Genomic DNA, 27,713 nt, shown 5'->3' on the forward strand with positions numbered 1-27,713 from the left:
GCACCAGACCACAAGACACACCTAGTTTTTGGAGGAGGAAAACAAGAAAAAAAATATTCTGAATCTCAGAAGCCAGAACAGCAAGAGGGATCGCTGCACAGTGAAAGCAGCAATCCCTCTTGCTGTTCTGGCTTCTGGGAAAGCAGCGCAGCCTGCACTCGCTCCATAAGACGCACACACATTTCCCCTTACTTTTTAGGAGGGAAAAAGTGAGTCTTATAGAGCAAAAAATACGGGAATTTTTGAAGACTTGGCTGTGCATCTTGCTGTTGGAATAGTTTTTGCTATCAATAAGGCTGAGATAATTTCCCTTCTCTTTCCAGTTATCAGCCGACCTCTTCGAACACCAGACATTCCTCCTATAGACTGTCACCTCAGCTGACAACAGAAAAGCAGGTCTGTATGGTAGAAACCAGCACTTTTTCATCGCTTCTTGCCTTCTAGTCAAAGGCAGTGATCTGCTCAGGCTATCTGTCAGGCATGGCCAAACTGTTGCCTTCCACCCAGCTCGTCGGGCAGAGCCCGCGGGTCCCAGCAGAATAAAGGAAGGAGTCCAGCCAACCGGAGCAAATAGCTGTAGACCAAAGTTTATTGCGCAATAGGTTCAAAGAGCAAATTTGAACCCCAAGGATGAGGCGACAAAGACTTTTAAAACTTTCCCACCATATCCCAGAATACAGTTCGTACAGCATCATTGCTACATCACTGACATGTCACAAAAGGGGAGGGGTTAACCCTGGCAAACATGTCCAGACAAGTCCATGGTACAAGATTAGCATAAGCAGACATGGCAGGGCAAGACTCAGGTATAAGATCAGCATAGACAAATTTGTCTTAAGTGCCCCCCACCCAAAAGTACAATAGAACTTCCTTTGCATGTCTGGAGCCTGAGGCAAGTCAGGTGATGAGATTTGGCTTCCTTTGGCTAACAATGAGCCCAGCAATTGTCACCTCTGGAAACTTGCTGGAGTCCTTTTTCAAGGGGAAAATAGCTTTGGAATGGAGGAAACTGGGAAAGGAGATGATTTTATATTATTTTTAAAGCTAGGTAACTTCCCTTAGCTGTCAGGTTGAAAGGATACATTCAGGCATAATATTTGTAATATTTAACTTTAAAGATGTGCCCCCCCCCGGGAATTTCCATAACAGAATGCAACTCCCATCATTCCTGATTATTGGCTATCTTGGCTGTGGCTAATGAGAGCTGGAGTCTAACAACATTTGGAGAACTACAGGTTCAGCACACCTGCTATAGATGATAGGGTGGCAGGATCAAGCCTAGCTGCCCGGTTCCTGGGCACACATTTCCTTGCTCTGGAGTTGCTGTACACGTGATGATTGCACAGCGATGGGTGTTAGCTTGGCTAAAAGTGAGCTTGCATACCACTGTTAATTTTTCCTACTGATATGGAGCCCCATGAAATGTTGGTCATATTCTATCGTAACTTCTCAGGTTAGTGCAACAGCTCTACGAAGCATGGTTCTCTGGCAGACAAAACACAGCTGTGTTGTTGTTGTTTAGTCGTTTAGTCGTGTCCGACTCTTCGTGACCCCCTGGACCAGAGCAGGCCAGGCACTCCTGTCTTCCACTGCCTCCCGCAGTTTGGTCAGACTCATGTTTGTAGCTTCGAGAACACTGTCCAACCATCTCGTCCTCTGTCGTCCCCTTCTCCTTGTGCCCTCCATCTTTCCCAACATCAGGGTCTTTTCCAGGGAGTCTTCTCTTCTCATGAGGTGGCCAAAGTCTTGGAGCCTCAGCTTCAGGATCTGTCCTTCCAGTGAGCACTCAGGGCTGATTTCCTTCAGAATGGAGAGGTTGGATCTTCTTGCAGTCCATGGGACTCTCAAGAGTCTCCTCCAGCACCAGAATTCAAAAGCATCCATTCTTTGGCGATCAGCCTTCTTGATGGTCCAGCTCTCACTTCCGTAACACATGCCACCAAGGTTTGTCCTTTGGTTTTTCAGCTTGTGGTTCGTGTGAGAGAGAAATGGGTTTGAAGGACATGCTAAGCTGCTGTGGCCTGTCTGAATGTTTGCACCAAATCATGGTTTCCCTTAGCAATATGCACAAATGAGATCTGTGTCTGCATTCCTTCTCTCATGAAAGGTGTTTCAAAAGGGACTTGGAAATGAAGCCTTAGAATTCTATATTGTTTTAAAGATTTCTTGGATACTGCAAAATTAAAAGATTTATTGATTGATTGAATAATGTTTATTCCGTTAGTCCATAGACTATAATAAAATAAAGTAAGATACCAAGTCTTTAATAAAAGTGTATTAGTCACAACTGAAATAAATACTTAAGATATATACATAATAGACCTTAGGGAGGTGAAGTCAAGTAATCATGTCAGGATACATTTTATATTCTCCTGTCTTCAGATCTCCACGAGAGTTTACAGGAGTGGAATCTAAAATGTTTTTCTGAAACGAGATGCATTCCGTTAACATATTATCAAATTACTGATATTATTTTGAGTATTTTACTATAAATATTTATTCCAAGTAAATTTTTGTGTTTGTATTCATTTTCTGCTTTGGGGTTTTGTATTCCTGAAGATGTCTTTGCATGAAAAGTTTTCGTATCGAGAAGCGAGTAAAGTCTCTAGAGAAAGTTCATCTGCGGCTAAAAGGTAATACTTCCAAAAAATATCTACTTTCTACCCCCCCATCCCCGCTCCCGTATCTTTTCAGATCTCCTTTTTCCATTTAGTCTTCCTATGGTCTCTTTAGAGAACGTTGGTTGGGTCAGCAGCTGTAAGTGGGACAGTACAGTTACAAAAGCGCCTTTCTTTGTTGCTACAATAAGTAATGTCAACAATTTCAAGAGTCTTTGGTTCTTTAATCATCCACCCTTTAAATGATTAATTGATGACTAAATTACCACATTAGCCAAAGCACAATACAGATGCATTGGCAAACGACTGAAGGGTGTGTCAGACTACAGTTGAATAAGCAAAAACCCACTCGTTGTTAGATGGAAAATCAATATTTTTCTAGTTCCTATTACAGCAGCATAACAGAACCAACTTGGCCTAAATATTCATCAACATGCAGGTCTGCAGTCATCATCACTGATTAAATAACTAAAACTTGATCAAATCTTCAGTTCTAATGAAAATACAGCCTTTTGTGCAATAGTTGTTTTAATCTAAGTGTGGGCACGCTTTAGCTTAGTGAGAGATTGTGTGTGTGTGTGTGTGTGTGTGTGTGTGTGTGTGTGTGTGTGAACTACAAAATCCAACAACTGCAGCCAGGTGCAAAATATGGGTAAAGAGGCCAATTGCATACTGTACCACATGAACTGGGATTATCTGCATATACAAGATATGGTTTTTTAACCATATCTGAGTTACCACGTAACAGGGATTCTAACAGACTATTTTGAGGGTTGGGGAGCCTTTTGGTTGTTGCTATTGATAAATGATTGGGAACCAGAAACATGCAATCCACTGCAATTCATCCGGCGACCTGCCTTTTGCCTGCGCTTGCATCTAGACTGCTGGGTGGGGAAATACCTGCATAACCATGAAATACATAGATAGGCATGCAGGCCTGAACTGACACCAAAGTCAGGCTTATGGACATTCCTGCTCCTGTCCACATGTTCCACAAACACCCCTCCCTTTGCTGCTAGTGGCAGATGTGCTGGAGCTTTGTCGTCCACGGATGACACAGTACAGTGGGTTCTTGATTCACTCACTGGTAAAACTTTCCAAGTAAGGCTGGCAATATCTGGTTTTCAACACCACAATATATCACCAGCTAAACATTGCAACAGATTGATATATCACGATGTGTGAAATAAGGATGGAGCTGTGCAAAGGCATTGGCTGGCTTCACGGTTTCTCCTGCATCGTGATTTTTGACAGCGCCTGCTCTTGTGATTCTCTGCCCCCTGCATCAGGCGGGGGGAGCTGAGCTGGAAGAGTTAACAGGAGCTGCAGGAATCGAGAGAAGCATTAGCTGGCTTCACGGTTTCCCCCACATTGTGATTTTTGCATAACACACACACACACACACACACACACATCCTGTTTTGCAGTATATTGCCACATCAGAAGTTATGAAACCGAGATCATCATATGGACTTCAAACCAGTTTGGGGCAATATATCAATATATCGCCTATCTCCAAGGATATTTCCCAGATATTTCAAGGAAAAGGTGCAGGGATTTTTGTGTCAGTTGCTGGATAGACGGGCTGAATTGAAGTTAGAACACTTGCCTCCTTTCTTTTGATAGTGCCACAGCGCAGTTGCCACTGCTTCTGACCCCTTCAGATTCTGTTGCATCTCTAAGAGAGAAGGAATTGCAGGTGAGTACGTCAACTGAAGTGATTCCTTATTTGAAGGTATGTTTACTGGGGCTGTCACCTGATTAAAGAAATCTTAGTGGATTAGTTTTATGAGTTGCAGATAATGATGAAGTTTCCTGAAGTGAAGAATGTCCTCTCATCTGATGTGCATCGGTCTTCAGCATTATATACATTTTGATGCTGGGTCGAGATGCAGCTTTTTGCACAAGCATTTAGGGGTGCAGAATGAGACCAGAATGCCCTTCCCATTGTAGTGTTGCCTTTTCTATTAATGTTTATGTATTACACGGCTAACTTGTACTGAGAACCCAAAGTAATGGTGAAGGGCATTCTATAAATGTCAGTAAATAAATACGTCTCAGTATGTTTTGCATAGGAGAAAAATTATCAGAAGAACGTGCAATTTCTTCATATTTAGATCGGGCACATGTTATGGTACATACCATCATCAAAGAGACATTTGCTCGTGTGTGAGAAAGAAGGCTCAGTGTTCCATTTTAGATGCTGCCTTGTACCTGTGGATTTTTGAAGTATTTGTATTAAAATACTGAAACATAAAAAAAAAGAAAAACATCAGTGGTCCTGTTAACAGTTAGGCAAAACGTTGTTAATCAACAATTACTTCAATATCCATCAGTAATCTTTAAATGTATGTCTGCTTCCATGTAAACATGTTTATCAAACTTACTGTCACAAAACTTGTGACAGCAAATTCTTCAAGATTAGAGCGATTTTGAGAAAGACAAAATGGCACAATTTTTCCCAAATTATAACCTTTTATTTATAAACAGATGATAATTAATGACTCATTCACTCCTCTCATTCATACCTACTAGATGGGTGGACCCACTAAAATACCGTATTTTTCTCTCTATAGGACGCACCCTTGTTTTAGAGGGGGAGAACAAGGAAAAAAATTCTCCCCCCTCTCTGCTCAGCGCCCCTTCAGCGAAGCGGCAGGACAAACGGAGCAAAAGGAACCCAAAGCCTGCGGAGCGCAGCGGGAACTCGCGCTGCGATCCGAAGGCTTCAGGGATGGCCGCCTGAAGCCATCGGAGCGTAGCGCCAGTTCCCGCTGCGCTCCGCAGGCTTCGGGTTCAGCCGGGAGAGCAAGACTCTCCTGGCTTCAGCGAAAGGAACTCGCGCTGCGCTCCGAAGACTTCAGACTTCAGTGCACACCAACCCCTCTCGCTCTCCAGGCTTCAGCGAAAGCAACGCGAAGCCTCCGGAGTGCGGAGGGAGCACTCCCTCTACGCTTTGGAGGCTTTGCGTTGCTATTGCTGAAGCCAAGGAGCCTGCATTCGCTCCATAGGACCCACACACATTTCCCCTTAATTTTTGGGTTCTTTTGATCAGGTTCTTTTAAGAGTCTTTGGGCAGCTCCTTCTGCAGCAGGACAGCAACGCAACTGTGCCAGGGACTTTCCAACCTTTATATAGTTTCAGGTTCAATCCCCGCATTGTCTTGTATTGCAGGGGGTTGGACTAGATGATAGCTGTCGTCATGCTGATTCTCCAAATAGTTATGAATATTTATTTGTCCCAACCTGTCTTTTGAGAACAGTGGCTGCTGTCTGCTGGGCCAGGCGTGCACATAAAAAACCCCCACAGCCCATCTCTTCCTCTGGGTCAACCCAGAGGTGACTTGTCTCAGCATGTCCTCTGCATGTCCTGTAACTCATCCAAGCATCTGGCACATCCTGCTTGTCCATCCTATTTTGTACATTCTGTTTGCTAGTTCAACAGTCCATCTTTCCTGTTTCCTTCAGAATCAAACAATCCATTAAACCACAGAGCCTAGGACTTGCTGATCAGAAGGTTGGCGGTTCGAATCCCCACAACGGGGTGAGCTCCTGTTGCTCGGTCCCTGCTCCTGCCAACCTAGCGGTTCGAAAGCACGTCAAAGTGCAAGTAGATAAATAGGTACCGCTCCGGCGGGAAGGTAAATGGCGTTTCCGTGCGCTGCTCTGGTTCGCCAGAAGCAGCTTAGTCATGCTGGCCACATGACCCGGAAGCTGTACGCCGGCTCCCTCGGCCAATAAAGTGAGATGAGCGCCGCAACCCCAGACTCGGTCACGACTGGACCTAATGGTCAGGGGTCCCTTTACCTTTCTTCATCTTCATGTTTATCTTCAGAGTCACATACCTTTTGGGTTTACTTACTCAAGACATACACATCCCCATTCGTCCTCTGAGACCCTCATATGCATCACAGTACAGCCTTCACATGTTGTCTTTTGCCTTTAATAGACAGTGCTATATGGCAAGCTAGTGACAGCCCGTCAGAAACTGGCAAATGAGAAGGACATTCCTCCAGCCGTACTAGCAACAAATAAAGTGCTGGTTGATATGAGTGTGATAAGGTAAGCCTTTATTTTGGTTTGAGTAAGAAGATAAACCTTGCCTGATGACTTAATACCGTATTTTTCGCTCTATAGGACGCACCTGACCATAGGACGCACCTTGTTTTAAAGGGGGAGAACAAGAAAAAAAATTCTCCCCCTCTCTGCTCAGTGCCCCTTCAGCAAAGCGGCAGAAGAAACGGAGCCCCTTCCATTTCTCCTCCCGCTTCGCTGAAGGGGTGCTGCGCAGCTCTCCCTCTTTGCTGAAGCCAGGAGAGTCTTGCTCTCCCGGCTTCAGGAAACGGAACCCGAAGCCTTCGGAGCACAGCACGAGCTCCCGCTGCGCTTCAAAGGCTTCAGGGATAGCCACCAGGGTGTGCACCGACCCCTCTCGCTCTCCAGGCTTCGCGTTGCTATCGCTGAAGCCAAGGAGCCTGCATTCGCTCCATAGGACGCACACACATTTCCCCTTAATTTTTGGAGGGGAAAAAGTGCATCCTATAGAGCGAAATATACGGTAATTTATGCCAACAAGACGAGTCTTTTCCAGGGAGGATGATATGATGGGTTGTCATTGCCCACTTTACAGTAGTCAGAGCTGAAGCGCTACAAAAACCAGCAGAATCTATTTGACCAGAGACCATAATAGGCTTAGGACAAAGGGAGCAGGGATTGTGTGCACAAACCACACCAGCCACACTTAAGATAATCTTTATGTAATATGCAAATAAAGTATTTACACATTCAGTTGAGAGTTGTAAAGTATTCCAGAGTCATCAAATGATGAACATGCATGTGTGAATCAACACAGAATATTGTTCATGACTTAGAAATGGCTCTGGTCTAGAAGATTTCATTACCTGTTTTAAAACCTGTCACCTGCTTACACGTTCTGACTCTCTTGAGGAAAACAGTCTTCAGGAATTTTTCAAGGTCTCTTACAGAGGCTAAATTGTTAGCAGTGATGGTAGTAGCTTGTATGGTTTTATTTGTTAAAATCCAGACTTACCGGCATACACCTTAGGTATCAAAGCTCGTGGCGTTATATTACAGAACGTCTCCAATATTTCCTTCAGGCCTACAACTGTGGAAAACATTAAGAGAGTTGATGGCGTTTCGGAAGCGAAATCTACCATGCTGGCTCCTCTCCTGGTCACAATCAAGGAGTTCTGCCAGGCAAATGATTTACAGGTCAGATGTAATTGAATTAATGTACTGTATCTGGTTTCCCTCCCCTGCATTTATTTCCTTAGGGTTCAAAAGGGCTTTAGAAAGGATTGTTTTGACTTGTCAGCAGAAACCCACTGATGTCTCTGCCATGCAAATTTCTAGGGCAAGGGTAGGCCCATTGCAATGAATGGATTTGAGCCTTCCACGGCTGGCTGACCTTGGACTCTCATCACCACACAATCAAGCGATTGGTGGGAGTTGGTGCTGCTGCTGTGGCCTCTTGGGGCCTGAGAGTCATCATGGCACTAGTCTCTGCTTTTCAAAGTAGTGTATTTTCTCCCTTTTGTCCTGTCTCAGATGAGTATAGAATGTGGAACAAGTTTATGCAGGCATTGTAGAGGCATATAGGTAGCCATCAGCATTGCAGGATTATAGAACTGCTTAGCTCAAGGAGTCTTGAAAATGACACTAAAAGTACCTTTTTCATGATTATTATTTTTTAAATGTGAATATAGCCAATGCAGAGTGTAACGTGGAAGATCGCTTCATAAAATTCTTTAAATCCTAGTCGCAGTTTTGGGCTATCTGTAAAACATTGTCTAATCTGGAAAAAAATAGTTAGCTTTCCGACGGTGTTCAGCCATCAACATCATTTGCTTAGTTAATGGTTTTCCTTGAAGGTTTTAGGATTTTTTTTAAATAATAAAAGCTTGCTTGATGTTGTATAGATTGATGTCTTCAAGATTTCTGGATCCAGAGATCAGCCAGAAGTAGATCTTCAGAAGGATGGTGGATGCAGCACTCTAACAGAATCGGAACGCACAACTTACACATTGTTTCAGGAAAAGAGCATGTCATTGGTAAGCTCTTGAACCTCCAGCTGTGTTTCATAGCTGCTCTGCTTTAGAGGATTATGATCTATTTCGGTTAATTTTGTGAAATTGAAAGGTGTAAGACCGGCTGCCGATGATGCATAGTGCAAGCCACAAGTGAGCTCTTTGGCTTGGGGAGAACACTTACAGTGGTACCTCTCGTTATGTACTTAATTCGTTCTGGAGGTCCGTTCTTAACCTGAAACTGTTCTTAACCTGAAGCACCACTTTAGCTAATGGGGCCTCCCGCTGCTGCCGTGCCGCCGGAGCACGATTTCTGTTCTCATCCTGAAGCAAAGTGCTTAACCAGATGTAAAAGAGAACAACAACTACCAGACTTTTAGAAGACATCTGAAGGCAGCCCTGTTTAGGGAAGCTTTTAATGTTTGATGTATTACAGTATTTTAATATTTTTTGGGAAGCCGCCCAGAGTGACTGGGGAAGCCCAGCCAGATGGGCGGGGTATAAATAATAAATTATTATTATTATTATTATTATTTATTATTATTAACCGGAGGTAATATTTCTGGGTTAGCAGAGTCTGTAACCTGAAGCGTATGTAACCTGAGGTACCACTGTATTTGGAACAGAGTGGCAGAATGTTAGGATTCAACAAGGTTTTAATTCTAAGCACTGCTTATCTGGATGTATAAGGCCTCTGTATGCATGCCCTTAAACTGGAACTGTTTTCTTGATAGGGTGGCAGCTGTATGTGGGAGACCCATGCAACCTGCCCCACCAACATGGTTGTGATAAGTGCACATGTACCACAGCTACATAGGATCTAGATATAGGGAATTGGCTCCCACACATGGAGGGAGGGGCTGTTCCACCAAAGTCAGTGGAATGTAACTTTCTAAAAAAACCAGGCTTATAATAGGATAGTCCTAGAATTGCCACATTTTTTTATACGGGCAAAATATCTGTGCCTTTCATCACTTCCTAACAGGCAAAAATTAACTAGTGAAGCACTTCTTCACACTAAAAGTGTGAAGCTTCACCAATTAATACTTTACTCAACTTAAAGGCACAGAGCCATAACAAACCCTAGGTTGTATGGCCGAAGTGCACCATTTAATGTTTGGCAAGTTTTGTTCAATGGTTGTAGCAGAAACAATAAAGTAGACTTAAAGATGGCTAACACGTTTATTGTGGCATAAGTTTTTCTGGTTTGGGGCCCACTGATACAGCCTACAAAGTGGAGTGTGGCCTACGAAAGCTCATTTTATTCAACAATTTCTATGCTACTTAACTAAAATTGCCTCTAAGGGGTGTCAAAATACATTTGGTAGTGTGCTACTCTTGTTGTCTTTACTGTTCACTGCTGTTTCTTAAATGGGTTTGAAACCTATGTTCTGTTAAAGCCACACCAAATGTTTATCTGCTTTGTTTTTGAAGGGGAGGGAAGCAATTGTTCCCCTAGTCCCACTAAATAATGTTATATTCTCCACTCTCTTTTTGTCATTTCTTTACTACTGTTGTTGTTTTCTTCTCTACTGGTATTTTGCTGCCTTCTTCCTGGGAACAATCTTACGCGTGCAATCCCAGCCATTTGGCAATCAGACCACGAAGGTGGCGACATGATGCCGTGTGGCTGTACAGATTTGGTTATGGGGCAACATTGCTGAGCATAAGTTAGAACATTTCTTCTAGGATCAGCATTGTTCTCATTTTAAAGGGAAGAGCATATTTTCTTCTTTTCAGAGTAACCTCTCTTGCCCGCCCCCCAAAAAGTGCAGCTAGTGGGATGCATAATTTTTTTTATTAAAGATTTTCTTGTTTTACAGAAGCATGTGTAATGTCTCTCGCATTTTTTCCATGTAACATTTTTACAAATCCGTTTCATTTGTTGAGACATTAGGGGCAGGGGAAAAAAGGGGTGGAGGGGGGGAAGATAGGTGGGGTGGGGTTGGGTGGCAATGTTTCTATTTTGCTTAATGTATGTAGGGTTTGGTGTCAGCGTTGCTTGTGCAGGTTCTCTGCTGTTCACTTGTGTTCCTTTGGTGGCGAGAGAGGTTGGGGTTAGGGTGTGGTTGTTTGTGATTGGCTGTGGTGGTCTTTGTTTTCGTGTGTGGGTGGGTGAACAACGATATGAGAAATATGTAAAATAACTAAGCAAGTATTAGACATCACCCCAGAATTGGCCCTACTAAACATCTTCCAAGACAACAATGCCCGTTTACACCACAAAGAACTCGCAACCCACCTACTTTCAGCAGCCAGAAACACCATAATCAGACACTGGAGAGACCTGTCTGGAGTAAGCATGGACCAATGGTACCAAATAGTATGGGAAACAGCCCTACTTGAAAAATTAACCAATAAACTGACACGGGGACAAACAGAAGAAGACGCCTTTACCCCGGTATGGCTCCCCTTTATCACATACACAGCCCAACAAGACAATGACAATAATCCACCAACAGCATACAAATCATTATGGGATGCATTTTTCACCACTGCCGAAAATTGTCATTGAACATGACCTTCCCCCTACTTAGTCCTATGCCTTATTTTGTTACACTTATTTGTCACAGAGTGCTGCTGTGCAGTGATGCTGGGAGCTTGCTGCCTGCTCAACTCCCTCCTCCCAGGAGTGTTCCTTGTTAGATAGCCAACCAATTTAAAATGCCCAAGGACTAATTAACAAGGAGCAATAATACAATTAGTAATAGGTAATTTGATGCCTTGTATCAAATAACCATTGATTACAGGGTGCACCCTGGTGTCTCCTGTCTGGGAGAAAGTCAGCAAACATAACATACAGCCGTCCTCTTTATGGGAAGAATATAATTGTCAAAGTGTAGGTAGTTGGCGCATAAGGGGCTGCTTAGGATGTTCAGTACTGAAAAGTGTTGTTGTTTTTTTAACCAGAATCTAAATATATTCAATAGTGCTATTAGTAGTGTATAGTTTCACTTATAGCCCGAACAGTTTTTCAACAGGCATCTACCCTCTAGAACAGTGATGGCCAAACTTGGCCCTCCAGCTGTTTTGGGACAACAACTCCCATCATCCCTAGCTAACAGGACCTCTGGTCAGGGATGATGGGAATTGTAGTCCCCAAACAGCTGGAGGGCCAAGTTTGGCCACCACTGCTCTAGAATTACACAATTAAGTTCAACATTCAGCCTTTTTTTTTTAATATTCCAGCATTATTAGGTGCAAGCAACTTGTGATCTGCAGCCATCACTGGTAGCTCAGCAAACCTGGGGTTTTTCACATCCTGCCTGAATCTGTAAAAACACAAGCACAAAACATATCTGTATGGAGAGACCACAATACAGTCATACCTCGGGTTACAGACGCTTCGGGTTGCGTGTTTTTGGGTTGCGCACTGTGCCGAACCCGGAAGTACCAGAACAGGTTACTTCTGGGTTTCGGCACTCACGCATGCGCAAAAGCACTAAATCATGCTATGCGCAGAAGCGCCGAATCGCAACCCATGCGTGCACAGACGCAGCGCTGCGGGTTGCGAACGTGCCTCCCGCACAGATCACGTTCGCAACACGAGCGCTCACTGTATATATCTGGGTATGGTGTGTTTGGCTTGGTGGGTCATTGGCCTGATATATTCAGTAGTGGTTAAAATCGTCATTGCGTTTTATAGCCCCCAAGAGTCTCATACACTTTCTCTGTTGCCAGATATTATTAACAGGCTATTTAGGGTGCTAAGATGGCAGCCCTGTGTCAAGTTATCTTCCCTTTCCTACTCCCAAGCAAAGTATAGTGAATCAAACCAGAAATTGCCAAAGAACTATCTCTAGGGCAACCAAAATGGTCAAAGGTCTGGAAATGATGCCTTATGAGGAACGGCTAAGGGAGCTGGGCATGTTTAGCCTGGAGAAGAGGAGGTTAAGGGGTGATATGATAGCTATGTTCAAATATATAAAAGGATGTCACATAGAGGAGGGAGAAAGGTTATTTTCTGCTGCTCCAGAGAAGCGGACACGGAGCAATGGATCCAAACTACAAGAAAGAAGATTCCACCTAAACATTAGGAAGAACTTCCTGACAGTAAGAGCTGTTCGACAGTGGAATTTGCTGCCAAGGAGTGTGGTGGAGTCTCCTTCTTTGGAGGTCTTTAAGCAGAGGCTTGACAACCATATGTCAGGAGTGCTCTGATGGTGTTTCCTGCTTGGCAGGGGGTTGGACTCGATGGCCCTTGTGGTCTCTTCCAACTCTATGATTCTATGAACTATTTCTCTTTCTGGGGAAATGTATTTTCAGCTATAAAGTTTTGATGGCCAGGCTTAATGTAGCTCTTCTGATTCCTGTCTTTCTTGTTTCCTCAGGAGAGTATAAGTGACCAAAGGTCTTTGCCTCTTACTGTGGTTGGCACACATCTATCCCAAGCCTTGAAAGCTGGCTACCCAGTCAATTTACAACGTGCTGGTCTCACTCCTGACATACAAGAGATGATCATGAAAGTCATCCAAAACCCTCCCATCAACTCAGGTGAAAAGTTCAGCCAAGCACTGCTGCCTCTAATAAATGATATTCTTGAGATATGGACAAAATATGAGAGCTTCAGTACCTTTGAAAATGGCCCATTCCTGGGCAAAGATAAGCCTAATTAATTGTGATATGAATAGGGCACCTCATAATGAAACTGCCAGTGTTTTATCAAAACATGTGGAGTTTAAACTGGAAAAAAGAAAATGGTCCCATCTGCACAACTTTGCAAATTCAGAGAGAAGATGCAGAGAAGATAATAGCTTTTGTTTTCATTGGTGTTTCTGAGATGAATTTGTGAATGCTTATTAAGATAACCTACATTTATGAGGTTCTGGCTTTACAGAATTGGGGTTGGCATAATGTTGGAATAATGGGGAAATCCCCATTATTCTATATTGTTTTATCCAAGGTTCAACTTTCCCTGGACCTTAAAAAAAAAAAGTAATTTGCCTGCTCTGTATATAGAGGGTTCTTTTGGTTGTATCCAACTAAATTTTACCATTGACATTGGGGGACCTAAGTTGTTGTTGTTTAGTCGTTTAGTCGTGTCCGACTCTTCGTGACCCCATGGACCAGAGCAGAGCAGACAGAGCAGAACATGCCTCCATGCAGTTTGGTCAAACTCCTGTTCGTAGCTTCGCGAACACTATCCAACCATCTCGTCCTCTGTTGTCCCCTTCTCCTTGTGCCCTCCATCTTTCCCAACATCAGGGTATTTTCCAGGGAGTCTTCTCTTCTCGTGAGGTGGCCAAAGTCTTGGAGCCTCAGCTTCGGGATCTGTCCTTCCAGTGAGCACTCAGGGCTGATTTCCTTCAGAATGGAGAGGTTTGATCTTCTTGCAGTCCATGGGACTCTCAAGAGTCTCCTCCAGCACCATAATTCAAAAGCATCAATTCTTCGGCGATCAGCCTTCTTTATGGTCCAGCTCTCACTTCCATACATCACTTCTGGGAAAACCATAGCTTTAACTATACGGGCCTTTGTTGGCAAGGTGATGTCTCTGCTTTTTAAGATGCTGTCTAGGTTTGTCATTGGACCTAAGTTAGTCACGTCCATTAATTTTCATGGGAGGAATGGGACTCGATAGTTGAAACCCGTTGATGGGACTCATTCATTGCATCCCATCCAACAGGCTTTGGATGCAAACCTAAATATGATTTTGTGGAAATTTGAGCAGTTCTTCACAGTGGGTTTTTTTCTCTTACCAAATAATAATTATTGCATTGTTGTTTTTCCCCTTTCCAAGATGTAACACAAGTGAAAGCCATTAGAACACTAGTCCCTGCAGATATTGAACTGTATCTTATAAGAATGACCATTGCACTGCTGAAGAAAGGGTACAGAAGTCAGCAGCTGGGACAGCAGGACGATTCAGAAAAGCAAGGGCCAGCTAGAGAACCTTCATGTCTACAGACGACGACAGTATCCTCACAGAAGGATGGGGAGAAAATTATGTGGATTAAAACAAAGGTTTGTAAACAAAGTTATACAAAGAAAGAAAGCCACTGTCAAACTAATTATGCAAGAAAGAAACAAAAAGTGGTTTGGCGTCAGTGGTGTTTTGATTTATATCCATTGTCCCTTTGCACTCAACTGCGCTTGCAGTTGTTTCATTGCCTAGCAATGGACAGAATTTCAGTTCTGTTCCCCCATATTTTTGCAGCAATATGGGATGCTGTGGGGCATCTCCAGCTTTGCAGCCTGGCAGGAAGTCGCCCTGGGCCATGTGGCATTTCCTGATGCTGCATGGACCAATACGGCCTTGCGGGTGAATGTCACAATGAGAGGAGGTCTGGTTGGCCTCCCTCAATGCAACAGTCATGCACGCAATGCGCAATGCATGTGTTGTCACACACACTGCATGGGTTACGTCAGGCCCCACCCCCCAGTGTCGGGCACAACTCTGTGCCTCTGTCGGTCACAGTGGCCTTTGCAGGACACAGTAAGCCAAACCATGGCTTACCAAAACCTCCCCCTCCCCCCCCGCAAACTTGTAGTTAGCAGGGAGAAAGCTTAAGCACGAGCCTGGGTTTGGACAACATGCTTAGCCAAACTTAAAACCATGTACAGCTTTGAAAGCCAAACCGGCTCCTTGAAGCTCCCTTAGTTATTGGATAATATGTTCACAGCAGTCAGTCCCAGATGTCTGGCCCCTGCGTGTTGGAGGAAAAGTAGTTTCTGGACACATAATAATAATAAAAATAAAAATTTATTATTTATACCCCGCCCATCTGGCTGAGTTTCCCTAGCCACTCTGGGCGGCTCCCAATCAAGTGTTAAAAACAATACAGCATTAAATATTAAAAACTTCCCTAAAAAGGGCTGCCTTCAGATGTCTTTTAAAGAGAAGATAGCTGCTTATTTCCTTCACATCTGAAGGGAGGGCGTTTCACAGGGCGGAGGCGCCACTACCGAGAAGGCTGTCTGGTTCCCTGTAACCTCACTTCTCGCAATGAGGGAATCGCCAGAAGGCCCTTGGCGCTGGATCTCAGTGTCCGGGCTGAACGATGTGGGTGGAGATGCTCCTTCAGGTATACTGGACCGAGGCCGTTTAGGGCTTTAAAGGTCAGCACCAACACTTTGAATTGTGCTCGGAAACGTACTGGGAGCCAATGCAGATCTCTCAGGACCGGTGTTATGTGGTCCTGGCGGCCACTCCCAGTCACCAGTCTAGCTGCTGCATTCTGGATTAATTGCAGTTTCCGGGTCACCTTCAAAGGTAGCCCCACGTACAGCGCATTGCAATAGTCCAAGTGGGAGATAACTAGAGCATGCACCACTCTGGCAAGACAGTCTGCAGGCAGGTAGGGTCTCAGCCTGTGTACCAGATGGAGCTGGTAGACAGTCGCCCTGGACACAGAATTAACCTGTGCCTCCATGGACAGCTGTGAGTCCAAAATGACTCCCAGGCTGCACACCTGGTCCTTCAGGGGCACAGTTACCCCATTCAGGACCAGGGAGTCCCCCCCACCTTCCCGCCCCCTGTCCCCCAAAAACAGTACTTCTGTCTTGTAAGGATTCAATCTCAAACTTTATACAGACAGTCCCATGTACATGCATTGCAAGAGTCTGGATGTAACTAGAAGATGAGCACTTGTGGCCATGGGCATAGCATGGGGGGGCATTGGGGGGGGGCTGTGTGCTGGGCGCCCAGTTTTTGAAGCGGCACGAACTAGGTGCCTCCACGCAGGTGATGGTTTGATCCAGTGCTCCTCTGCCTGCCAAAGACTGCATTGGCCGGCCAGGCTGCCCCTTGCACAGGTGGGCAGGCAGTTCAGCACATTGCTCTGGTGGGGGTGGGGCCACTCTGGTGGCATTGGCTGGGCTGGCACCCCCACACCTGGGACACATGCCATCCCGTCCAGTGCACATGTGTGCCCCCTTCCCGGCGTGCGCCCTGGGACGTCGGCAACTGACACTATGTCACTGGCTAGGTCATCTCACTCCAAGAAGGGGCATAGAGGCCACCCTGAGCTGAAGCTAGTACAGGCATAGGCAAACTCGGCCCGCCAGATGTTTTTGCGACTACAACTCCCATCATCTCTAGCTAACAGGACCAGTGGTCAGGGATGATGGGAGTTGTAGTCCCAAAAAATCTGGAGGCCCAAGTTTGCCTATGCTTGAGCTAGTACGAGGCATTGTGAGCTACTGATGCCGACAAACTGTGTGGTGGCCCTGCCGCTACCAGGTCCTTAAAGGGGAGCACCGCCTGCTCTGGAAGGAGTCAAAACACCACATCCTTGGATTGCCAGACTTGTTCACCAGCAGCTGTGGGGCTTCACTTTGTTAGCCCTCACCCAAGCCCATCACTCACTTCCAAGTACAGTGGTATTTTGGGTTACTGAGGCTTCAGGTTACAGACTCCGCTAAGCCAGAAATAGTACCTCAGGTTAAGAACTTTGCTTCAAGATGAGAACAGAAATTGTGCAGCGGCGGCAGCGGGAGGCCCCATTAGCTAAAGTGTTACCTCAGGTTAACAGTTTCAAGTTAAAAATGGACCTCCAGAACAAATTAAGTTCTTAACCTGAGGTACTACGGCACTTCTTCAGGGTATCCACTGCTTCACAAGGGTCTGAAGTAAAGAGAGAGAGAGCGGACTAATTGCCACCTGAGCTCTTTGGAAGGAAAATGTAATAATACTGTTTTCTTTTAGAAGCATGGCTCCACAGCTGCACCTGGTGGGAGCAAGGGAGAACTCCAGTTACTCCAGCTTCCTTCCAGTAAAATTCTAACTTTGCTGGTATAGCAGTTACCCTTGATTAGTATTAATAACTGTGTGGTGCTAACTACACGGGAAAAATCACTCCAATCTTAGTGATTAATTTATTACATATGTTATATATTGCAAATGAAAATATTTAGTAGTAGATAACCTCCTGAACTGTTCTGCTTGGATGTTGAAGGGAAGCCCATTCCAATGACTTGCATGTGGGGAAGGAGGCAGAGTTTCCAACCTGGCTTGTGCACCCTTATCTCCAAGGTTTTTTTTAAAAAGGTTACCAGCTTCATTATCCACTCCATGAAATTAAGTACCTGCTGGTCTTATAAAAATAAAGGGTCATATGAAAATCCAATTTCTAAGCTGCTGGCTCTTTATATCTTGAAAATTAGCATGGAAATCAGGGTGAAGATGAAAGGAGGGTAGAAAAACGGGCTGCAGAATATAAGGTGATGGTGGCTTCATAATTTAGTGGAAGGCGAAAAGGGTACTTTGTACCATGGGGTGGGACGGGAGGGTTCATACATGCAAGCCAGGGTTGCATGAGCTTGGATAGTTCAGTTGGTTAGAGCGTGGTGCTGATAACACCAAGGTTGCAGGCTCAATTCCCGTATGGGACAGCAGAATATTCCTGCATTCCAGACTAGATGATTCTCAGAGTCCCTTCCAATTCGATGATTCTATGATGGGAGGACATGGAGGTTGATGGTAAAATCAGCGCAAAGCAGAGCTGCCGAATGGGATGGAGAAGCTGCTTTGGAAACAAGGTTGGAAATGTGAAAATAGGGTTGAGATGGTGAATGCATTGCAATTGAGGAACCAATTTGGGTCAAAATTATGACACAAAGGGACTGGAACGATCAGTTTTAAGGATTTCCTCTTCCTTTTGATGAGACACTATTTTGCACTTTTTATCTAGTACATTTTAACAACAATTAAATTATACCAGTGTATTGATACACTTCTTGGTTTTCTTCAAGGAACTTACAGATTCTTCATTTTGGGTAATCACCTCTGACATTATAATTTTGTATGGGATAGAATTCCAGGAAACCTAAGTATCCATAAAAAACCCCATGTAATAAAATCCTATTATTCTTTCTGTGTCTGTTAACTGTTTTGGAATCCAACACACACCCCGCCCCGGGTTGATTTAATTTTATTTTTGTATTTTCTTTTCCCTCTCTTTTGGTTTCCCCTTTGATTCTTGTGTTCCATCCATGAATATATTTTCCTTGCATAGATCAGCTTTCCCACAGGATTTGGTTGTGGGCTTTCTTTTTGGCAACTAATTGTTTTAGCATAGTTGAAGAACGTGGAAAGCATTACAGTGTACATGGGGCTCATTGTTTAATGATAAGATGAAGCACCTGCAATGCAGGTTTTTGTTCCTTAAAAGCAATATCCAGTCTTTCAGTAAACTATGAGTGTTTGGTCATACAAATTACCAAATGAACAGTAGAAAGTGTTACGTGCACAGCATTACACTGTGACTGATTTTCATGTTAAATCATTTTCTATTTTGGTGTTTTCGTTCAGTAGCCAATGGAATGTTTGTCATGGTTTTTCTTTCAAAGGCGAAAAGCAATAATGAAGAGCAAATTCTTGGCGCTAAACCAAATGTCCAGAGCCATCAGAGCGCTATCAAATTGGCCTCATGGAATGAGACTTCACTCAATGCTGAGGAAGAAGATCTCTTTACTGATTCCCAGTCACAGGTAATGTGGTCAATATATCATATTTACATTTGTAATTATTGTGGTAAGAATTTACTTCTGCACCACATGTTCTTACCAGACAACAACTACCAGAATTTTAGAAGACATCTGAAGGCAGCCCTGTTTAGGGAAGCTTTTAATGTTTAATGTATCACAGTATTTTAATATTTTTTTGGAAGCCGCCCAGAGTGGCTGGGGAAGCCCAGCCAGATGGGCGGGGTATAAATAAATTATTATTATTATTATTATTATTATTATTATTATTATTACCCAGGTGAGGGAATACCTTTAAATAAATTACAGAACCAAGAGAGTAACAGCAATCTCAGTGTCCTGTAGAGACCTGGTTTATTAAAACCGCACAAGGAATTGCTTGTCTTTCCTCCTTCCCTGTATAGTCCTTGTAGCTTAGCATCTTGTCCCCCACCCTGTTGAATGGATTTGTGGGTATAGCCTACAGCAATCTAGGAAGGCAGTCTTTCCCAAATTCTCTTTTAGCCAAATTCCTGGCTTTCCCCTGCCCTCAGGAGCTCAGAATTCAAAGTTCCACCATTCCCTCTCACACAAAGGTGGAAGTGAGGAACCCAAACAAATGCAAAATTCCAAACCATAGCTGAAATCATCATCATCTTTATTAATTAATTAAATTTGTATATCACCCTTCACCCAAAGATCCCAGGGCAGTTCACAACAGAAAAATACAAAATGCCAATACAGAATAAATAATAAAACAAAAACAAACCAATAACCCCTCTCCCACAAACACATTTAAAAAGCCATAGAATAATCAGCTGAACACCTGGTTAAAGAGAAACGTTTTCACCTGGTGCCTAAAGATATGTAATGAAGGCGCCAGGCAAGCCTCCCTGGGGAGACCATCCCACAAATATGGGGCCACTGCAGAAAAGGCCTGTTCTCATGTTGCCACCCTCCAGACCTCTCATAGAGGACACACACAAAGAAGGGCCTCAGATGTTGATTGCAGGGTCCTGGTCAATGCACATGGGGAGAGGCAGCCCTTAATCATGCATAGATTTGATTAGGTTTCTGGAGAAAGTAGTGATGTAAAAATTGTGATACTTGATTGAAAATTAGATATTCAATATACAGATTTTGTTCTAACTGTCCCAATATTATTTACATTTAACTTTTTAGATCAGGGGTCGGCAACCTAAGGCCCATGGGCCACAAGCAGCCCTTGGGGGTCGTTTAAGCGGCCCATGGACCCCCGCCGCCTGCTTGGTTGGCTCCCGTGCGCTGTGCTAAACTGGCACGGAGCAGAGTGAGGACCGCCTTCTGCGATGCTGGCCGGATTCCCATTGGCTGCAGGAAGCTGCTGAAGCCAATGGGAAGCTGCGCACGCCTCCTCTGAGCCGGAAGGAGCGCCGGAAATAGCGTTTGCACATGCCCACTGTGGCGTCTGCAGGGCCGTGAACTGGCCCAAGCCACTAAAACTTTGCCGACCCGTTTTAGATAGAAAGCATTAGGCTTGATTTTTGTGTGCCTGCATTTTGTGACTCTCATAGGCTGCATTCCACCTCCTTATCTGACCTCAGAGAGGCACAAATGACATGGCCAGCCAGAATATTTTGCTATGTCTGTTTTGATTTAGCACTGGGATGTTAATCCAGCATCTGTCCTTGAAGCTCTTTGACATGTTTTGGGAACCGGAAAGTAAGATAGCAGATTGAAATGTCAGCAGCCCCTAGTGAAGGGCTGCCTGCCAAGGTAACAGAGGTTAAAGTGCAAAACCAAAAGTTGTGGGACACTCCAAGGAACTTGATAGAAGTGTGGAGTAATGTATCTTTATATCCACTTCCTCTGCACAGGCAGGCTGGTAGGAACACAGGCAGTTGACAGTATGTGCAAATAGTGGTATGCAATAGTGGGGGGAAATGTGTTTGATTTCTTCTTTTCTTTTCTAGACATTGTCTCAGCCTTCCAAGAGGAAGTTACCAGGGTGGATTAGGACTCCAGGAGAAACTGTTCCTCGTAAAACTCCCAAGAAATCTAAGGCTGGAGGAAGCAAAGGGCTCTTTGGTTGAACATGGAGATATCATAAAACTATATTTAGATATAAAAACTGGATCAAAATTTTATACTTCATTCACTTTTCTTCACTCAGTCTGACTCAGTGAGACATTTATGAATATCTCTTTTTCAAAATACAGAACATTGAGAGGAAAAACTCTGTTCATTTTTTACCACACGAACCTATGACTGGATGGGCTTAAAATTAGCCCCAATTATTGAGTTGGTTCATATGCCGGGCTTACCAGGTTCTGAACCTTGAGGTGAAGAAGAAAACAGCAGTGGATTAAATCAGATTATACAGTGTTGGAAGGCTTGCACCTCTGTGTACCACTGAATATTGGCATGCTGAAGAGTTTCAGTAACTTTGGGGGAAAGAACACAGAGTACACTTCGAAGAACAGTTGAAGCCTGGGAACAGTGCAGGTAGCACCTGTCTTCTCCAGCTGCCCTGTTAGTGATATCAGTAGGATTATTGCTGCATAAAATGGGCAATCCCACATTTTTTCTTTTTGTGACCATTTCTTTAAGGAAGGCAAAAAATGTAACCCAACCGCAGTATATTGTGGTGCATAACTTGTGGTGTTAAATTGTTAATATATTATTTTCTATAACTTCCACTATTTTTTGCACTTTCTTATAAATAAAACTTGTTTTTCATTAAAAGTTATTCTGTTTTGTCCAGTTATGAAGGTTGATGGTGAGATGTAGACAGAAGTTTAAAAATTATTTTTAAAATCCATGCTGAAGAATTATAGGTATTTTCTAATGAATTGCCACCTAAAATAATTTAACCCTTACTCCTTAAGGACCAAAACCCACCACCCCTTCCTCTATGCACACACACCAAATTTGACTTTTTATCTCATTCTTCTCCAGAATTCATGGATACTTAATGTATTTGAAGTACACTGGTACCTCAGGTTACATACGCTTCAGGTTACATACTCCGCTAACCCAGAAATAGTGCTTCAGGTTAAGAACTTGGCTTCAGGATAAGAACAGAAATTGGGCTCTGGTGGCGCGGCAGCAGCAGGAGGCCCCATTAGCTTCAGGTTAAGTACAGTTTCAGGTTAAGTACGGACCTCCGGAACAAATTAAGTACTTAACCCGAGGTACCACTGTATTTAAATCTTAAGAGCCTACAGAAACAGAATTTCTTTTCGTCTGACGCCTAAGTGACAATAAAAGGGTCTCCAGGCAATAAAGGGGTCTTTTTTTGGGGAGGAAGTTCCAAAATTTAGGAGCCACCAAAAGCTCTTTCTCCAGTTTATGTGCTTCATCAAACGCAGCCTTGCGAAGCCAAACGTTCTCCAAACACAAAAATGATAGCAGATTTCAATTCCTCACGCCCCCAAAACGTACTTTTAAGACCCCTGCAAAAATTAAGTTTCTCCCCAAGACCCGCCTTAATCCCACCCCCCACCTTGCATGCCAACCAATACGCTTTCTCTACTTTAGCACCCAGTAATAGGAGTGGGAGGGGAGAGGAACCCTTTTGGTCCGCGCATGCGCCTTTCAAACAATCCTCCCCCCACCTTCCCCGTTGCCGGAGCAACGAAGGGATGTACTTCCGGGTTCATATTAAAAAAAAGAGCATCGCTGAGGTGACGTCACGTCGCGCCTCGCGAGCAGGATGGGAAATGTCGGCCGAAGACCTGCGCGCTAGGAAGCTGAGCCAATAGGGAAGCAGCACGAGCCGCAGGGCTCAAGTTGGTTTCCCAAACCCGCCCCCCTTCCCACAAACACTCTACCCGTCTCCCGCCCACCCCACTCCCGCCGTTGGGGTAGTCTCGTGCGCGAGGTGAGTGGTTTGGCGCGCGGGGGCGCGCGCGCGCGCTCAGCGGCACCCCGGGATGGGATTGGCGGCTGCTGCTACGGCGGCGGCGGCGACTCTGGTTTGCCTCGTGGGGGGCGGGCTCGGGAGAAGGTGAGGGTGCAGCCCGGCAGCCCACCTTCCCGGGCGGAGTCACCGGGGCATCCCCCTTTCCTTCCAACCCCCTTGTGGGAAGCGGGAATATTCCGGGCATGGGGAAGCGTAAGGCGACCACGAGAGAAATTTCCCTCAAAAGCGGGGGTCACTTTTTCCTCAGGCAACCGTATGTCCGGGTTCGACTACCCAGGCTTCCCTCAAAGGGGCTCCGCTAAGGAACTGGCAGTTTGAAGAAGCCGCTCCGAGCTCCCTCAGTTAAGAGGTCAGCCGCCCTGCGCGCGCCCCTCCTCGCAACAGTTGAAGCAACAACGGCAACAACCCTAACCCTGTGGTTTTTGAACTGAGGGGCGGTTGTGAGGAGGGGCGCGCGCAGGGCGGCTGACCTCTTAACTGAGGGAGCTCGGAGCGGCTTCTTCAAACTGCCAGGTCCTCCTTGGAGTCCCTTTGAGGGAAGCCTGGGTAGTCGAACCCGGACATACGGTTGCCGTGCGGAAGTTGAGAAAAAGTGAAAAGTGGCCCCTGCTTTTGAGGGAAATTTCTCTCGCGGTCGCCTTACGTTTCAGAGGCACCGTCATCCGCCCCACAGGACTGTCGTTCCCTTCCTCGAGGAACCCTCAGAAACCTTGCTCTGTGGTCGCGCACAGGGGCTCCCTGACGATTTCCAGGGTTCCTCAAGGATAAATACCGCCAGCAGTTCCATAGGCACTCCATAGAGCAGGTGTGTGACCCATATGTTTTCAAAACTTCTCAGAAATAGGAGCTGGGTAATGCTTAATACCCCTGTAACGTAAGCGGTGCTATTGCCTCACATTGCAAAAGGTCTCAGGCAGGGAGAATAATGGTCTGCAAGGCCATTATCTCAGTTTCGGAGGCAACCGCTGCCTATGCAAATATTCCAGCGTGTTTCACTTGCTCACCTTAACTTTCTGGTGAAGTCCTCTGTATTTCCCAAGTGTAACTGTGGACTCCCGCTAGAGATGCTGCTCTGAATATTTTTCCTGGTAACTCAACTTGGGATGAGGGGAAAGCTGACTTACAATTCTTCAGCTGCCCATTTCCCTTTTGAACATAGAATAAAAACAGGATGTTGCCTTGGAGCAGTCTTGGAAGGCTCCTAGTGGTCCTTCAGGGCTGAGCAAGACATAGTAAAAAGTTTTGTGCTTATGAGCACACACTTGCCAGTTACCTAAAACTGTGGAACCCTCGTGACCAGGAAAGTTAGTGTATTATAATGGCTAAATATGTGATATAGGAAATCCACAATTCACATACTGCCTCTGCTGAAAACCTACTAGATGGTCTTGGGCAAGATGCTTTCTTCAGCCTTACATCTGCTGTTTGAAGATAATGCTTATGAGCTTTATGGCATGGATTTAAGCCAAGAAGTAGTGAAATAGTGCTTTGAGCAGCTGCTTTGAGCTGAGCATTCACCTTCCTGTGGTTCGTGAGGAAAACATAAGAAGATTTGGCTTCCATTTTCAAGTAATTGTGATTACATGCTATATCTGAACCAAGAACTATTGTTAGGGTTTCATATGGTTTAGGAGACTGAGCCAGGATCATGAAGCTTGGCTCCTAAAACATGCTTAACACAACCACAATTTATCTGTGTTCACACATAATAAGTAACCAAGATTAGTTGAAAATAGGAGCTAATGCTTTTGGAGGGAGAAGTGAACACACAGGCTGGAAGTTCACCCAGACGCTTCCCTGTAGTGTTAAACTATAATTTAGTTTTCTTTATTTACAGTACTTCTATCCTGCTTTATAACTCATAGAAACTTTCAAAGTGGCATACAAAATATTCCAACAATAAAAATCAAATTCAAGTGTGGTATTAGGAACAGAAATAATGTGGCAATCCCGTGGTACTATGATTATTCAGGGGGCATTTTCTGCCCTCATTCTTAGTCTTCCATGGTGTTGCCCTTCAGCCTCTGCCTACTAGGCTACAGTTCCCACTGATGTCCTCTGAGGGAAATAGAGTGGGACTGACTAGCTAGATTTTGTTCAACCCATGGCGAAGGCAACTCTTCCCATGTTAGCGGCTGACAATGTCTGAACGCAACTATTATGTATGATGTAAAGCTCTGTATAAATACAACACATTTTTACTAGTATTTCACTTTTTTTGACAGAATTATGGATCCAAGCTTGCTAAGAGAACGAGAACTTTTCAAAAAGCGAGCGCTCTGTACTCCGGCTGTAGAAAAACGTCCAGCACCCTCTTCTGATTCCTCATCTTCTAAGAAGAAGAAGACAAAAGTAGAGCAGGGTGGATCATCAAGCTCAAAACAGAATGCAGGTTCGTGGGTTCTGCTTTTGGAGTTTAAACAGAAACTCTTCTTCTTATGTCCTTTCCTTCCAGGTCATTGAGCTTTATGTATACATAACGATTTGATTAACGTGTCACAATAAATCACAGCTAAAATAAATGTGAGTGTGCAGTGTGCAGTGTGCTGGTATATGCTACTGAAATCTTGCATGTTTTATGCCTCACTACTGCTGCCGCACTGCCACACCCGGGTTTGTGGCTGATTTCTCTCCAAGCAAACCACAAGTGACAAGCCAGGAATAAACTTTGGTCTCCATTGGTTTCTCAATTCATGGAGAAAAACAAACCATAAGCCCTAGGTTTGGACAAGCCAGACTATGGTTTGTTTCCTGGCAGGAGTAAGGGAGGAGTGAAATGCCTGCAGTTTTAGTAGCATTCACAAGCTCACTGTTCTTTTACATTAAACCATAGTTTAATTGTGGCTTAATGTTTTTAAGGTGTTTTACCACTTGTTTTTTGCTGCCCTGGGCTTCTTTGGAAGAAAGAACGGGATATAAATTAAATAAATAAATAATGTGCAAACCAGGGCACCTTGTATGTTTCTTCTAATGGTAGTTCTGTGGTGGGGGGTCGGGAACAATTTAGATCAGTTAATTAATGACTTGTGGATGGAGAAGTTGGACTATACCCCTTTTCTCAAAAAAGACTACTACTAATAATAATTGACATAACAGAAATGGAACCGTGGGACTGTTTTTCTTGGTTTGTGGTGCTCCTTCAAGAGAGAAGTAGTAATATCTGAACTTTCATGCAGCAGAGCTGTGTTGCTAAAGTGATTCTAGCTCTCATGATAGTATTTTGTTAGTGTTTATAGTTTTTTTAATACAGGTTTCAGTCACATGAGTGAGGCTACTGTGTATTTCTACTCTTAAAAGAAAAAAATAAATCAGTTAAGATTCCAGTATCCCATTTCTGGGCCTTTATGCTGTTAATTATGTTATATCATAGCCTAAAAATGTGAGAGATGGAATTAACCCTGGCTTATTGAGATTTCTGTTTGAGTGGCAGGTTTTTTGCAGCTGGTAATAGGAGCCCATGCAGGCAAGATAGGAGCAGTAAGGTAAGGAGACTTGCTGGGCGCTAGCAGCTGGACAAAGGAATAGAGTAACACTATGCTCTAATAAAGCAAGCCTCATCATTCGACCAGCTCCTGTTGCATGATTGCCATTCTTTCTTTCCTCCAGACTTCCTTCCACAAGTCAATGATCATACACTTTCAGAGCCAATACTAAGAATTGCAAAGTTGGTGCTGCTGTTGATGTAGAGTCCTATCAGCCAGCTAAGCAGTTGTAACTTGCAGTGTTGAGTATTGCTTAGAATTCACTGAGACATGCCTGTGGTTAGGAAAAGACTGCTGTACCACTCACCCCATGGCAGAATCAGTTCAGTCGTTTCCTCCCCCCCACCTCATTAAACCAGATTGCAGAACTAAATGTTACATGAGCTTGCTGCCAAGAACTGCTTGTCCTGTCATCACCATGCTGTGTTCCCGTGCTCTGCATAATTGGATGGCAGCAATGGGACCTCATAGTGTAATGATGTCATGGCATCAAGCTGTACTGTGTGTTGTACAGATTTTGGTGGAGGTGGGAACCCAACACGGGGCTACTTAGATTTGGTGCCAGCCTTGCTTTTCTTGTAAGGCTTAAATCCTCTCAAAGTCAAGAGCAGGAAACAGTTCTGTTTTCATATTAACAGAGTTCCTTCCTTGCCTGACTGTTCCAAATATAAAAGGAATAACAGCGCATACTGTTGGGTTTTTCATGTTTTTTAACCAAGTTGTCAGCCCTACTGTGTAGATGCAGGGTTGACAAATATGCAATACAGTCAATAGTCGCGCTGGTATGCTTTCAGACTCATGTATTGGCATAAGGCTAGCTTTCATGGCATAATGCTTTCATCAGATGCATGGAATGTTACCCTGGATTGCCAGAATATTATATATATATTGTGGTGTCTAAAGAAAAACATGTTAGCAGAGAGGTCAGAGGAGATGGAATACAAAAAATGCCAACAGCAGTAATTAACTGCAGTGATGTTGATAAATGTCATTGAGTTGGTAAGTTACAGATCGTAATTAATTTACCAGTCTAAGAACGACTTCTTGAATGGTCTCTACAATTATTTTACATACAGCTAAAATCTCATGTATTTTTCACTGTCAGTACTTAATGCATTTTATTTTCTTTTGACCTCCCTGCTAACATAATTTTCTCTCTCTGCACCAGGGACAGCTAACCAGCGGTTCTCCAGTTGTTGTTGTGCTCTCAACTCCCATCAGCCCCAGCCAACAAGGCCAATGGTCAGGGATGACATGAG

At 44.2% G+C, this 27,713-nt stretch overlaps 2 protein-coding genes across 6 annotated transcripts in view; both read left to right on the plus strand.

The window, feature by feature from the left end:
- The window catches only part of WRN (WRN RecQ like helicase), a 66,432-nt gene extending 45,240 nt beyond the window's left edge, over nt 1–21,192 (plus strand). For both annotated transcript variants that reach the window (XM_053370413.1, XM_053370414.1), the window contains 10 exons: nt 324–396; nt 2,560–2,633; nt 4,245–4,317; nt 6,567–6,679; nt 7,735–7,849; nt 8,557–8,688; nt 12,996–13,158; nt 14,405–14,628; nt 18,955–19,095; nt 21,021–21,192. In XM_053370413.1, coding sequence (XP_053226388.1) covers nt 324–396; nt 2,560–2,633; nt 4,245–4,317; nt 6,567–6,679; nt 7,735–7,849; nt 8,557–8,688; nt 12,996–13,158; nt 14,405–14,628; nt 18,955–19,095; nt 21,021–21,140 — 1,228 coding nt within the window. In that variant the 3' untranslated portion in view covers nt 21,141–21,192. The remainder of the gene's footprint in view (nt 1–323; nt 397–2,559; nt 2,634–4,244; nt 4,318–6,566; nt 6,680–7,734; nt 7,850–8,556; nt 8,689–12,995; nt 13,159–14,404; nt 14,629–18,954; nt 19,096–21,020) is intronic.
- Nucleotides 21,193–22,776: 1,584 nt separating this feature from the next.
- Nucleotides 22,777–27,713, plus strand: part of GTF2E2 (general transcription factor IIE subunit 2) — a 29,207-nt gene continuing 24,270 nt past the window's right edge. Inside the window, exons 1-3 of one of the 4 annotated variants that reach the window (XM_053370428.1) lie at nt 22,777–22,930; nt 23,623–23,777; nt 25,198–25,427. In XM_053370428.1, the coding sequence (XP_053226403.1) occupies nt 25,202–25,427 (226 nt within the window). In that variant the 5' untranslated portion in view covers nt 22,777–22,930; nt 23,623–23,777; nt 25,198–25,201. Of the gene's footprint in view, nt 22,931–22,962; nt 23,057–23,622; nt 23,778–25,197; nt 25,428–27,713 lie in introns of those variants that run through there. The other 3 variants (XM_053370427.1, XM_053370425.1, XM_053370426.1) reach the window with 3 other exon arrangements.

Source organism: Podarcis raffonei, chromosome 17, assembly GCF_027172205.1.
Source record: "Podarcis raffonei isolate rPodRaf1 chromosome 17, rPodRaf1.pri, whole genome shotgun sequence".
Lineage (NCBI taxonomy): Eukaryota > Metazoa > Chordata > Lepidosauria > Squamata > Lacertidae > Podarcis > Podarcis raffonei.